This window comes from Megalops cyprinoides, chromosome 18 (assembly GCF_013368585.1).
Source record: "Megalops cyprinoides isolate fMegCyp1 chromosome 18, fMegCyp1.pri, whole genome shotgun sequence".
NCBI classification, from domain to species: domain Eukaryota; kingdom Metazoa; phylum Chordata; class Actinopteri; order Elopiformes; family Megalopidae; genus Megalops; species Megalops cyprinoides.
In genome coordinates, this window is record NC_050600.1 from 8673862 (window position 1) to 8688257 (window position 14396).

Sequence of the window (14396 nt, forward strand, 5' to 3'; positions counted from 1 at the left end):
ACTCGCTCAATAAGAATTGATTGTTCTTCTTCACTGATGCTGCACAGGCGCAACCTGCAGTTAACTGCGCATGTGTGTTTCTGTTTTTTTTCCTCCTCAGTGATCTTTAGACATTTCCACCATTTTCAAAAAAAAAAAAAAGGAGGCAGGTAAACCACATGCGTGCATGTCATAAATCCATAGAAAGCAACTGCAGGGGAGAACATTAAAATAGATGCTGCTTTCATCCCAACCACGTTCATCCTGAGCATGGACCATCAGCAAATCTGTGATGTGATTACCACTTTAGAATTCTCAGTAGGGACCTCAGTTGACTTATTGGAGGATAGTTTGTGGCTTTTAATATGTGACAAAGGCATAATGCATTTGCAGCAATGACAGGAAGAGGCCACGCTTCCGAGGGTGCCGGTGAAACTTACAAACAGGAAGTCCACTGTTCACCACATGCCGAAAACCACCTTTGCTTATTTCTGAGTGTGGCACATATGCGCGCAAATAAGACATTGCACACAAGCAGTGACAACGTATGGCATCAAGCACAATCAGCAATGGCCAGGACATCGGCAAAATATGACCGATAACATGGAGGCACACCGATACTGCTCAAAATGATGCAGACCAAAACACAAAAAACATTCAAACTATAAGATTTACAGTCTTAGGAGGGTCCAAAAGAGCCCCAAATTACATGACTTGCAGGCTTCAGAGGCTCATCTGACGACAAAGAGTGGAAATGTGGCATTTGTAAAATGAACCAAATGAATAAAACTTGCATCTTGACACCTTTATTTGACAGCAATATTTACAAGTTGCATGGTTTCTCATAAGATCGAAAATCTCAATTCCTTTAAAAATGGCAACTGTTTTTTTTTTTTGGCCTGTGCTTACAAGGAAATATTGTTGTGGTTATCTTCACAGAAGATGAATTTGGCAGTCAGGTGACTTATGTGAAGTGCAGGAAGAAGGTTCTGATTTCCTTGGGCGATATGGTCATGCTGAAGTCCTGTGTTCTTCCAGCACGAGAGCGTCCTCCCTCTGAAACACAAACACCGATAAGCCTCTGAAAGGTCGCATTCTCAGCTATTTGCAGAACCCTCCTGCAAGGTAAACAGGATTAGTGATGTTGTTTACCTGCATAATTTATTCATTACTTCATCAGGTTCTTTCCCTGACTTTTAGATAAGGATGGGCCTTCTGTTTTAAAATGTCTCAATCAATTGTCTTGACTGGTTTCTTGTATGTTACAGTCCAGAGTTTGACACAGCCTATACCTCCCTGATAAAAAAAAATTCACTACTATACACAAGGCCTTCTCCTTTTACAGTAACATTCTTATTTGTCTTCTCTGTAATATTACCACTTTGTGCTAAGCAGAGCTAATTGACTTATTATTCATAAAGTCCAACAGATGTTGACATGGAAAACATAAAAATCCAGTGTCAGTGTCAAAATCATTGTCAGTGTTTTGAAATAGACAATGACTGCTAATAAGGATAGCGAGGCTTCATTAAACTCCAAATGGTATTAGCTATTAAGTATTATCGGAGACTAACTGATCGAAAACTGGTAAGAAAAGTCATTTAACTGTTTCACTTATCAGTAATCCACAGCTCATGGTTGAGCCTATTACAAGGTTTACAAAGGCTATAACTCCCATCTTTACATTACACTACATTATTGGCATTTACCAGACGCTCTTACCCAGAGCGACTTACATAGGTTACAGTTTTTTCTACCATGTTATCCATTCATACAGCTGGATATTTACTGAGGCAATTGTGGGTTAAGTACCTTGCCCAAGGGTACAGCAGCAGTGCCCCGGTGGGGAATCAAACAGGCAACCTTTCGGTTACAAGTCCTGCCCCTTAACCACTATGCTACACTGCCAAACCCATCAATTGTGATTGGCTAGTGCACACGAGAGATCAGAGACAGATGAATGATGCAGATGTCCTAGCCCACAGCTCGTCTCACCTGGATTTGTGCCCTGCACAGTCCTCCACTTCCACCTCTGGAGCTCAGAGATATCCCAGGTTCCTGTGAGAGAACGCTCCTCCACCAGCCTCAACTCGCCCAAATCCTGCAGGACTTCCTGTTTGAACAGGAAGTGGTCACTTGTCACATTTTGTACTCACATACAACTTGTTTACTGGCTTTGTAGACAGATGTGTCCCTCCCCTTCTCATTTCTGTTATTTAACTTCTCTCATTTTCTGTTACCTTCAGGTTTATGGTCGCAGGTTTGGACAGTACTGGGTCTTCTCCCACCTCATACAGGTGCATGATCCTCAGAAGAACCCGATCAAAGTCTGGTCCACCTTTTGTGTCTTTACCAAGACACAGAATTCAGAGATATACTAGTGTCACCAATGTTCTCCTAATATGTCACCATCAGCACATCAGGTATCAGCACAACAGAGGCAAATGCCAAATGGTATTTTCTGGCAAATGCCAAAAGTGCATATTCTGTAGTGAATGTCAGCTTGCCCACGCCAAATAAAGGAGAAAAAAATGTTCTACTCAGCTATGAGGGAGTAAGAACACAGAAACATGACACAGAGTAACAAAGAGACCATGTGAAAGATAACCCAGCTGATATCATGATATCTAAAAGCCCGCAGGCAACATCTTTATAGATATCATAAAGAACTAGCTCTTCAAAGGGAAACTGGTTGGAACACAATTAGAATTTAAATCAAATTCAATTCTGGCTTATATGTGACTATATATCAAAAAGGGAACCACATAAAATGCAATCTGACTGGTTGGAAGATAAATGAACTAACTGTGATATGGGCTTAGGGAGAGCTCTCTGTGTTACCTCACCTCTCTGGATGTCCCATAGGTTCTGGGTGTGATTGGAGCTGTACCCCCAGCCCGGGACACTCAGCGTGAGCAGGTGAAGGTTAGGGGGCAGCACCACGGGGTTGACTGGGGCTCCATTTTGGGATTCTTGTGCCCTCCAGGCTTTCTCTGCGGGTAAACATCATTATCTTAAAAACATACACCTCTTTTTGGGACTGCCTTCCTAAAACCTCTGTAAAACTACAACTATGGCTGGGAACAGATCTCCTGATACCTGAGTAAATATGCAACTCCGGGTGGGGGCAGACTTCCTGAAAAAATATTCGGTTCATGTTTTAATGAGACCAACTGCAGTTTAACCAATCGAGAGTAGACAGGAGCTATGAAAACATGACTATACGGTACCAGTAAGGGGAAGCTAGACACAGGAAAGAGCTATTTTCTACAAATGCTGGAATTTCATATTTTCAAAACTTGGTGGATTACGGTGTTGTCGTGAATGGCTGACCACTGAGGAGAATTAACAGGAAACACAACTCAATTCAGTCACTCAGAAGAAACACAGATATTAACCACTACCCTATAACAGTTTCAGAATGTTCTTCCCCTGTTCCCTTCTAATATTATTTTCCTTTGGTACCCTTATTAACTCCTTTGACAAATCAATACATATAGAAAATATATATTATATATATGGCATATAATTTAGGGAGAGAGAGAACAAGACTCACGGGGCATGTCCATGAGCATAACCACAGGCCGGTGCTGGAGCTCCAGCACCTCCCTCTGGTACAGTGAAGCAGTGGTGGTCTGGGACCCCAGGATCATCCACAGGACGGGGCGCACCACTGAGGTATCATTCAGGGTCAGGTTATACCCCAAATTCCACTCCTGGTTGTTCCACAGACGTCGGTGAAGCATCACCTGAGAGAACACGCAGGTGCACAAAACCCACCAGGTAAAGACCCACCGAATCTAACTCTAGTGCAGCTCCACCCAACCCCAACCATTCAAGACACAGGGCAACACAATTCTCAATCAGCGTTTACAGCATTCACAAAAACGCAGCCACACAAACACCTGACTGGCAGTGTGAGAGAGACTGGTGAGAGAGAGAACAAGACAGACTTGTAGACCGAGCTGTATGGTAGCATTACCCCGCTGAAAACAATACTGCATACTGAAACAGTATTAACTCCCCTTACTATGTGTACAGTATTAATTCCCTCCACTATGTATAACTGCAGCGTCGTCCGCATAGTCTTCCAGAAACATAACTCTTCATAAGCCAATTTCAACATAAACACTTCGATACAGTTCATATCGTCTAATCTAGATTCCATATTCCCTAAATGTACCCCTTTCTATTCGGCACCCCCTCCCCACCCCCTAACTATACCCCTAACTAAACACATCTCTGTGGGTGGGAAAATCCAGACGAGACTCCATTTTAGGGAAGAGGTCAAAGTCATGTGGTACTACTGCCACACTGCAGACCATGAGAAAATGCTTTTACACACATTTTCACTACTTGTTTTCCTGGTTAGGTTTCACATCTTTAGGTTTCTTCATTGGTTATCCTGCATATTACAAAATATGCCTACAATTACAACAGTTCTATTATAATTATGTATGTCCTTGGCACTTTCCAACCCAGTCTGTTGGCATTTTACAGATGAGCTATTTATTCAGTTGGTCATTATAGATTTATTACATTACTGTCATTTAGCAGACACTCTTATCTGGAAAAACTTACATAGGTTCCAGTTTTTTGACATGTTATCCATTTCTACAACTGGATATTTACTGGCCGAATTGTGGGTTAAGTACCTTACTCTAAGGTACAACAGCAGTGCGCCAGCAGGGAATTGAACCAGCAACCTTTCAGTTACGAGCCCTGGTCCACACCACCATGCCACATTGCCTGCCCATATATTCAGGTTAAGTACCTTACTCAAGGCTATAATGACTGGCTTAGGAATCAAACCTGCAACCTGCACAATAAGACCTATGCTCCCCAAGTACCATGCCACACCACCGCCTCATGAAGAGGTGTGTGTCTGTGTGCAGCAGTTATATATTTTGATCGTGAATAATCTGAACCAGAATGCTAGCTATTTAGGTGAGGCTGCAGTCTTTTCAGCCCACCCTCAGGCACACAAACAACCCTCGCCATTCGCAGTTTTGCAGATCTTGCACCAGCAAGCACTTCCTGCTCGCAGCCTCACTCTTTGTTCCCAGGAGTCAGACGGCTGCATTAACAGCTGCATGCACACCCTTATGCTTATTTCACACTAGACCTGTTTACTGCATGGGGCTGGACCACGGAATTGCTTGTCCGGGTGCATCTAGCTGTGATGTTCCAAAGCCTGGATGACTGCCGCATGCTTTAAATGCAGAAGTGTGAGGAGACAGAAGCGTGCAGCACGTTGTGTCTTGATGCATGGGCGGACTCATAAATAAAACGTTAGCTGCTCGGTTGTTCTTGCTTGCGGGCTGGCTGCAGTCGCTGACTTTGCTCACCTCTGTACACTCTGCCCCTTTCCCTTTCACAGGTTTCACTCGCCCGTGTATTGCGAAAACGCCTTTTCGAGATCCGTGCCCAATGAGACTGGTACAGACACAGCTCTCGCACCTTTGCTACTCTGGCAAATTTGCTCCTGCTTTCTGGATTTTCTATTTCAAATTTCACTTCTTTACTGTTATGCGGTGAAATATGTCTGGGTTACCTGATTTAATTTCTGGCAGCCTAGAGGACTACCATCATATGTTACTTTATGTTATTGTGCTCTACCTCACTTGTGGTACTCACTTGTAAGTCTCTTTGGATAAAAGCGTCTGCCAAATGAATTAATGTAAATGTACTATACGGGGTACATTTACTACACGGGGCCCTTTTTGAGCTGTCGGGAGGCTCTCCCCCCCCCCCCCCCCCCCATCCCCCCCATTACCTCCAGTTGACCCTGGTCCTGGCTGGACACGCCGTGTGCTCTTTCACTCAGGAAGCCCAGTCTGGTCGTATCATCCTCCATATACGCTGCCCTCACCATGGGGTAGTAGTTCTACGGAATCACACAAAGGACATAAAGCGCAGTGTATGTGCCCAAGAGTTCCCATCCGGCCAACGGGAGAAATGTGAAATTTCAGTGTAACAATGGCTACCACTCCTGTGTAGCTCCAGATCACAATTTTATACATGGAAATACATTTACAATGAAGAGCTAACACCGGGTTATCAGTGTCAGCTTTCATCCATCACTCTCTGAGCTGCCTGAAGGCAGGGATCAGCCTAGGCAGGGCAGTACGTACTCTGGCCACTGAGTTGTTGGTAAAGTTCCTGTACGGTCTCCTCAGCATCTGGTAGCCATTGTTGTCTGTGAAGATGGTCCTGTTGTTGCGCAGGCTAGTGCTGGTCATGAGGACCGCCTCCTGGTTCACCAGCAGGGGGCCCACTCTGTAGCTCTGCTCGATCCGGTGGCACGGCACGAGGCCCTCAAAGCCCTCTGGCACTCTGGTGTATATGGCGTACGCATAGTCCTTATCACTCCCTTCTCTACAGGGACAGGAAAGAACCCTGGTCAATCACTCACATTTCATGTGATTTAGAATAAGTATTTACATATTTTACAATATTATATTATTAATGTATTTACATGCATGGCTGAGCATTCCAAACCAGGTCCCGCAAGCCCAGAACCACCCAAGAACTGGATATGATGTTCTGACATTCTTTAAATGGAGGATGACATGCTGAAAGCCTTGCTTTTCATGTATTCTCTAAAGCAGTGGGATCATTACCGTTCACAGCCCCTACACTGATGTCTTTATTCATTTTTTTTGACATTCATCATTTTTTTTTTTCAACAGGGTTCTGCATTTCTTTGTTGACTGAAATGAAAGGCTCTGTCTGATGGTACGGTGGGGCTGGCTTGTATCTCTCACTGCAGGAAGAGGGTGTGGTTCTATGCTCAGAGGATGTAGTTATCAATGCTCAATCAAGTTAATGCAAGTACGTGATGCACATCATAACTGTGTAGACATTGGTTTAGCCTTGAGCCGTTTGCCTTATCTTGAGGAGACGCTCAGGGCAGGAGGTATGCTGGTCTGGATATTAATATGTTCACAATTGGCAATGGAAACAGAAAATATATAGTTAGCGAAGAACAGATCCTACTAAAACACAAACTGGCATGAACAGTGAAGAAGGAACTAAAAGAGTTAAATGAAAAGGATGTGCAAAAGCAGGAAGAGACCATATTCTTCTGGGTACCTGTAGAAGTACTGTCTGATCTCAGTCACCACCTTTCCTGGGACAATCTCCATTCCGACGGATTGGTACGCAGGTATGGCTGACCCGTTGGCGCTGAATATATAGTTGTCTGAGATCGGTCCCGCATCGACATCTCCATTACTGTGGTATTCCCTGAAATCCTGGGTTGCCCTAACAGTCATCTTCTTCTCCCTGCGGAGTGACAAGCAGAAGTGGAAAACCCCAGCTTCAGAAAGTAAAAGTCCTGCCACGCATTTCTTCCTCCCAAGCACCACACCAGCTGAATTTAATTAGTGAATGGCTAGAACAAATACATGGTAGGACTTTTACTTTCTGAGGCCGGGGTTTTCCACCTCTGGTGACAAGTCATCATGAACTGCAGTCTTAGAAGTATATGCAAGGTAGATTAATAAAGAGGCACACTGCATCAGCCTTTTAAATTTATGTTAAATCAAGTAAAATAGGCCTCATTATCTCTTTCCTCCACAAGAACCTCAATGAATGAGTTACAGAATTTACTGAACAAATGAAACTAATGTTACTGAAATTACTGTACAAATTTGGTGTGGGGTCCCGAAAACAGTTAAAGAGCTGAATCACATCAGTATTTTTATGTGCTGCTCTCCTAAAAAAGGTTGGGCAGGTACACAATCATAAACCTTCCAGCCAGCCTTTCATCAAAAGGTAAGTTCGAGAATTCCTGATGCCACACCTGTCCGTAATGCTGTGCAGCAGGTTTGTGTCCTGGTCGAACATCAGCTTGTAGCAGTCGTTCACCACGGGGAGACGTCTCCGCCCGCTCCTTTTGGACGGGTTCACCGTCTGCCGCTCGAACGTCACCACCTTCGCGGCGTACGTGGACCCGCACGTGGTTTTCTCCCGGCACGGTGACTCAGACAGCCTGATGACGTATTTCCTGTAATGGAGTCCCCGCAGCGCTGTGACGATGAACAGGTCGTAGGAGGAGACGGACTCTGCCGACCTCTGGATCTGTGGGGATAGGCAAACGCAAATGGTGGAGAGAGGGCACAACAGCTGCGACGCTGGGAGGAATAAACACAGAGATGAGGGCTGACACCAACAGTCAAAAGTTTGGACACAATTTTCTTTATTTTTACCATTGTCCACAATTTACAATAATAGTAAAGCCATCAAACTATGAAATAACATTAATTAAATTATGCAGTGACCAAAAAAAATGTTTTTAAAAAAATCAATAATCTTATATTTAACATTCTTCAAAATAGCCAAAAAATTATTTTTGAAATTTAAAGATTTTTTTTTGGAAAGAATTTCACGCATCGGCATCAACTTCACTATTTATATTTGTCTAAAAAACACATTTCAAGCATTTAGCCATAAGTCTTTAGATCAAACTGTCTTTGAATGCATGGTTCTCATTATCTTAATCAGGTGTGTCCAAACTTTTGATTGGTACTGTACACCTCTTCACACAGTGACACTCAGGGGGAGGCCCCGCTACCTGTGCAGGAACTGGATGTCCATCTTCATCGTAAACGGATGCCATGGGGAATGTTACCGTGACGTTGATGAGCGTGGTGATGTTCCAGGCCAGGGGGTTGTAAACAATGATGTGCTGCTCGGGGTCCTGGGAAGAGTCTGCCCCAAGAACAAAAGTCATCAATGATGGAACTCAGTGTGAAGCATTCACTAAATAACAGGTGGAGGCACACAATTCTGAGGCTTCTCCTTGAAACAAGGGAGCTAAGAAGCCAAGCCTGAACCTGTTTTCCTCATGTCCTGTCCGTAGAGGACGGCAGGGGGGTCAAGAGTCCGTGGAAGTAAGAACAGCACAGCCAGGAGTTCCTCCACTCCCATCATGCCCTGGGTGAGGTGCTGCAGGTACATGTCAGCCACCTTGGGTGACTCTGTGCCTGTGATACCATCATGGTGTTGAACCTGAGAATGAAAAAAACACTATTTTGGCATATGTGGAGCACTGGGCTTTGACATCAGAGGCTTGCTTAAATCCAGAATGGAATGGTACTGTACCTTCGGTATGGCCCACGCTTCACATAAAGAAAAAAAATAAAGGCTATTTTGATTTTTTTAATTGAATTTTGAATTGTTTCGTATTTGATTACGTCAGAAACAATATCTTTTGTTGACTGCATTGATAACAAACAACTGTTCATTCAAAGGTAACTCTGAAGCACTTTAAATTTTAACAGGAAATGGTGTATAACATACAAAGTACTATCCTTATCAAGTAACAAAAGTGTAACGACATAGACTCTTTCCAAAAATGAAACTGCATTAGACAGTATGATCCCAAACCTCAGAGACAGCCCAGCGAAGTGCCCTCAGCTTCTCAAGCGCCCACTCCTTGGGGACAGGACCGTCGGGGTTACTGGCACAGTACCGCGCGAAGAGAGACTCCGCAGCTTGCAGCCGGGAACTTGCCCGACGAGCCACGCCCTTCAGAACATTCCGGGAGGTATAGAACCCAGTCCATGCCTGAAATGGTTCTGGAGAAAAATCGTGAGAGCGCCCGAATCTCCTTACAATTTTGCCAACAGAAATGACTTAGGCCAGATTCAGAATGAATGCAGCTGGAATTCTGACTCTGTGCATTGTGGTCAGACCTACCAGTGGAATAAGGGAGGAAGTCCTGGCTTCCCCTCACCTCCCAGGAGAGATCTGATTGGTGGATAGCCTGGAAGTATTCGCTGAGGGTGGCGTACTGCACCGTCACTCCAAACTCCTCACTGTGCTGGTTGATGTAATTCAGCAGTGGGTCCATGTTCTTGAACTGCACGGATGAGTTGTAGAACTGCTTGTCACAGCCCTGTGGAGCAGGACGATACAAAGAGGCGATCATCTTGGGTTGCAATCTCAAAAACACTCACTAACGAGTCGAGGGCAGCAGTGTGTTAATGGGGTGCTGACTTTGTGATTGGAGGGTTATTAGGTCAACACCCATCAGAGAAACAACTGTTTATACTAATGAAAAAGACACTTTTAATTTTACAGTTTGTCCAATATAACATCAACTGACTTTACCCTAGGGGTTTCATGATAAAAACTATGATATGAATATGTATTTATGAATAAAAATGTCAAAGAACTAAAAACATAACTGATCGCACACAAGCACAAGATCTCTTTCCTGACTGACCCAGGGCCACAGCACATGCTTGGTTCTGAACCATGCTGCCCTCTGCTGGATGTTGTCCACCATGGTCTGAGCATAGGCGTGCAAGGTGTCTTTCGTGACAGGAAGGCTCATGTTGGGGTACACGCCATCTTTGGGGGGGTCAGGAAACAAGGCCACACCATTCCAATAAAACCCAGACCTGTGAAATCAAATGGGAAACAGGCACTTTATGTTCTGGGGCTTCCTCCTTGAATTCACAACTATCTGTATTACAACCAGAAGATAAAAGAAAAATAATATCCATCTATCACTGCTCGTATATTAGCTTTACTTTGCCAATATTACATTTTGATAACGTCAGAAAACATAATATTTTCATTTGACCGATGCTCCAAAAGGATTTTTAAGGGAAGATCTCAGCTCGTATATTAGCTTTACTTTGCCAATATTACATTTTAATAGCGTCAGAAAACATCATATTTTCATTGGACCGATGCTCCAAAAGGATTTTTAAGGGAAGACCACCTTTTGAAGGAGGGCTGGGATATACATGGACAGTCAGTGCTGGTTAGAGAGCAACAGAATGGAAGGAACACATTGTCAGATCAATTAAATTACCTGATGGAGAGAGGAGGTACTAGGTATAAAGCGTTAGAGACACAGAGGGGCAGGTAAGGGAAGGTGAGAGATAAAGAGAGGCAGGTAAGTACAAGTGAGAGAGAGAGGGTCAGGTAAGGGCAGGTGAGAGGGAGAAGGTCAGGTAAGGGCAGGTGAGAGAGAGGTCAGGTAAGGGCAGGTGAGAGATACAGAGGGGCTGGTAAGGGTAGGAAAGTGGTGGAGAGAGGCAGATAATGGCAGGTTAGAGGTAGATAGGGGCAGGTAAGGACATGTGAATGGGGTTACCTGTTGGAGAAGGGCAGGTGAGAGGGAGTGCAGTAGCTGAACTGGTCCATTGTATGAGTAAAGATCTCCTGCTGTTCCCCTAATGAGGGTGATCCTCTCCACACAAACTGCAGCCTCTACTCAAACACACAGAACAGAGATAATTAAAAATTTATACCTCATTCCACCACAACTACCTTCATTTTAACACCACACATTAGGTTTTACACACTAGTGCCCATGGAGAACTCACCACTTACATTCCTAAGTGTCACAGAGCTTGCACAACAATGTCTTTATCTCTTTAGCTAATCATCATCATTATCTTATTAACTGATCCAATTTCCTCAGCACTGACAGGTAAATACAATCACATACAACTGGTTCAGATGCCCCACGACATGCCAGTGCCACCCATGAAGGAGTGTGTGCAGTGGAGCTGGACGGCAGGACCAAAATTCCAGGGAGCTAAAAACTGCCCCACCCTGTAGTATCTGAAAAACTTTTACCAAAAAGTCACAATCCCTAAATGTCTGTATGGAAATGGTCGGGCAAAGCCGCGGCGCACCTGGTCCTTCTGCATGCCATCTTTGAGGTCGTAATCGATGCGCGAGATGAGGTGAGCGTTGAATCCCGCCAGGGCGAACAGGACGGGCGTGGTTGCGGAGGCTCCGAACGGATCCACGTGCCATGAGAACTGAGGCCGAACTCCAAACGTCTCGTACAGGAAACCGTGGCCCTCTGTGTGGGTGGGGCAATACACAGTATGTGCTCCCAATTGTGTCGTTTTACTGTCTTTGTTTTTAACAGAAATGCACCTTTTGTTCTTACATTCCTTCTTTTTTGTATATAGCAAATATATACCTATAGCACTCTTGTGTATCACCGCGTAGGGTTTAGGAAATCTAATGCTGATGTTGCTGGCTGTCCATTTGTCTGTGCCCGACTCACCCAGGCTTTTGGAGAAAACCTGCTATCATATATGTGATTGACTAACATACATTCCGGCCTAATTAGTCAGCTGAAGTAAACCTTGTTTAAACCCAGCTGACCTGCAGCTACGGTGGGTGAGTGCAACAGTTCCTTACGACAGGTAAGTTTAGGCTTTAACGAGCAGAGACTTAACATTCAAATGTGATGAAACACATGTTTATAACAGTGGTGAGGATGAGGATGTGTTTTAATGGATTTCATACCGGAGCAAAGTCTTGGATGGTATGGTAAGTTCAGTTCTAGCTTGTGTAATTAGGGCACTGTCTGGCAAATACTGTGATGGGTATGGTAAGACAACTCTAACCGTAACGACCACATGCAACTGTAGTGGTTAACACATCCCAGCACGCTGTCTACCACAGTCACTTTACCTGTCAGCTGCAGTATCTCATCCTCCAGATCTGTCACGGCTTCATCGTGCATCACCTGACCCCCGATGATGAACTCCAGGCGTCCCTCTTTGAGCAGCTGTCTCACCTAACAGGGCGTGGCATTTGTGTGTCAGTGGGAAAGGGTTGTGTGGCTTTGCAGTGGAAAAGGCCGCATTCATACAATGGAGGTTGATTTCCCTATGCTACATCATAAAATAACAGTCAATCAAGCCGAATTCACTATCATACATCAACGGTGTGTAATTCTTCTGCACATCATGCATGCAACAATTAAGAGCAGTTCCATGGGGGAATGAAATGGGTCCCATTATCTCTGATTTCATCTCCTCTGTAGAATGGAGGTCGTCACCTGCTTCTTGTTCTTGTCCGTGGCTACAGAGTCCCACCACAGGCGGAAGAACTCCTGCTCCACAGCGATGAACTTGCGGTGCGTCTCCTTGCTCAGCTCCTCGACCACGGTGGTGTACACGTTCCCGGCATACGCGTGCATGCTCTCCTGCACGGTCAGGGGGAAATCAAGAAAAGTGACACTTCACAGTTCGTGCGCTTCAGCAGGTTTCAAAGTGTACATTATGGCAATGAGAAGATATTTATTAGTTCAAATCCATAGTTCCAAAGCCATTTGTGTAATTATCTTCATCAAGATTAATGAGATCACGTTAATATATAAATGACGTAATATAAATGTTTTTTAATAATAGTTTTTTTTAACAGGTAATGGTGTTTTCAGTACCATTAATTAATCGTGAAAACCTCACGATTCACCTACGGTCTTCAAGGTGAAGAACTTTAGATAATGAAATCTTAACTGATATTCGCTAACTAGGTAGCCTAACTACCTAGCCAGCCAGCGACTAAAGGCACATGACTGTCACTCAAGAGTGAAATATTTAAGCCAGCGAGATAAGTTAGCTAACACAAGTTACTTGCTACTGTATGTAGCACACTGTCCTGATTTATTTGCTCTTAAAGACAACGACTTCACAACAACAGCTCCGATTCATACTACAATATTCCAGATCATACAGCTGACCACTTAGCTACCTTATTGACAGTTTGATAAATTGATCTGGATTAGCGTGGCAAAATAGCGAGCTAACTAGCTGAGCTAACTAATTAACGTTAGCCTGATCCAATACTACACATAGCCTGTCAGGAATCCATCTGTGTGCTGTACCTGAACTGTGTATACCCAGCCCACATCCATATGACTGTGAGGGATAACAAACGTCTGGATTTTGTCCGTTCCATTCTTGTCCGCACCTAACACTACTTGTAAAACGAGGAGGCATGCACAAAATATGATCATTTCTTAGCTCTGCGGATCGCCGTTTCTGATCATTCCAACTTCCTTGTTTATGCACTGGTGCGCGTGACAGGGGTACGACAGAGTTGAAACTCCACCTCTTTAAAGCAAACATACGCCTAGATTTAAAAAAAAAAAATGGGTATTGCGGTCCGAAAGATTTGGGGAAACGAATATTATTAATATTAATAGCTGATTGATTTTAATGAATAAATCTTTACAAGTGACAAAATAGATTACATATATACTAGTCTACTTCCTTACTTTCTCGCGTCCATTCTTGAAAACTGACCCTCTTTACACGAAACAGAAATGCTGTAATTTATACGATATAATCACTTTAAACAGAACATCATCGCAACATGTGGCTGACAATCTCTCTTATAATGAAGCAACTAGACATGCACTTATAAAAAGCCTTTTCGCTTTAAGACCTGATGTGATATGAAACAACGGAAGCCGAGAACGGCCGTGCTTACAATTATTTTTTTTAAAAATGCCGTCACTTGAGATCACGAGTTAATTATTTCGTTATCTCGAGATAACAAATTTCGTTTAATTGCTTCCGTACAATCCACAAAGTTTAGCCAAAATTTGCTCAAACGCTGTGTACCGCTAATTTCTCATGGGG

At 43.8% G+C, this 14396-nt stretch overlaps 1 protein-coding gene across 1 annotated transcript; it reads right to left on the bottom strand.

The window, feature by feature from the left end:
• Window positions 1-777: 777 nt before the first annotated feature.
• On the bottom strand, window positions 778-13808 carry man2b2 (mannosidase, alpha, class 2B, member 2). Its single transcript, XM_036551281.1, has 19 exons — window positions 13637-13808; window positions 12809-12955; window positions 12439-12544; window positions 11643-11815; window positions 11096-11211; window positions 10214-10391; window positions 9685-9883; window positions 9373-9563; window positions 8820-8994; window positions 8558-8694; window positions 7787-8064; window positions 7075-7266; window positions 6114-6357; window positions 5756-5866; window positions 3536-3728; window positions 2826-2972; window positions 2220-2326; window positions 1975-2092; window positions 778-1035 (listed from the first exon to the last, which is right to left on the bottom strand). Exons 1-19 carry the CDS (start codon window positions 13766-13768, stop codon window positions 944-946), a joined length of 3036 nt encoding a protein of 1011 aa, XP_036407174.1. The 5' UTR covers window positions 13769-13808; the 3' UTR covers window positions 778-943.
• Between the last annotated feature and the right edge of the window lie 588 nt (window positions 13809-14396).

Bases quoted from the DNA above. Each gene is read 5' to 3' on its own strand.
- man2b2 (XM_036551281.1), bottom strand. From the start codon at position 13,768: ATGATCATATTTTGTGCATGCCTCCTCGTTTTACAAGTAGTGTTAGGT. The intron at 8,995-9,372 runs GTTTGGGATCAT...TTTCATTCTCAG, and splicing joins TTCGCTGGGCTGTCTCTGAG to GTTCAACACCATGATGGTAT. The intron at 2,327-2,825 runs GTGAGGTAACAC...GTCTTGGTAAAG, and splicing joins CCTATGGGACATCCAGAGAG to ACACAAAAGGTGGACCAGAC.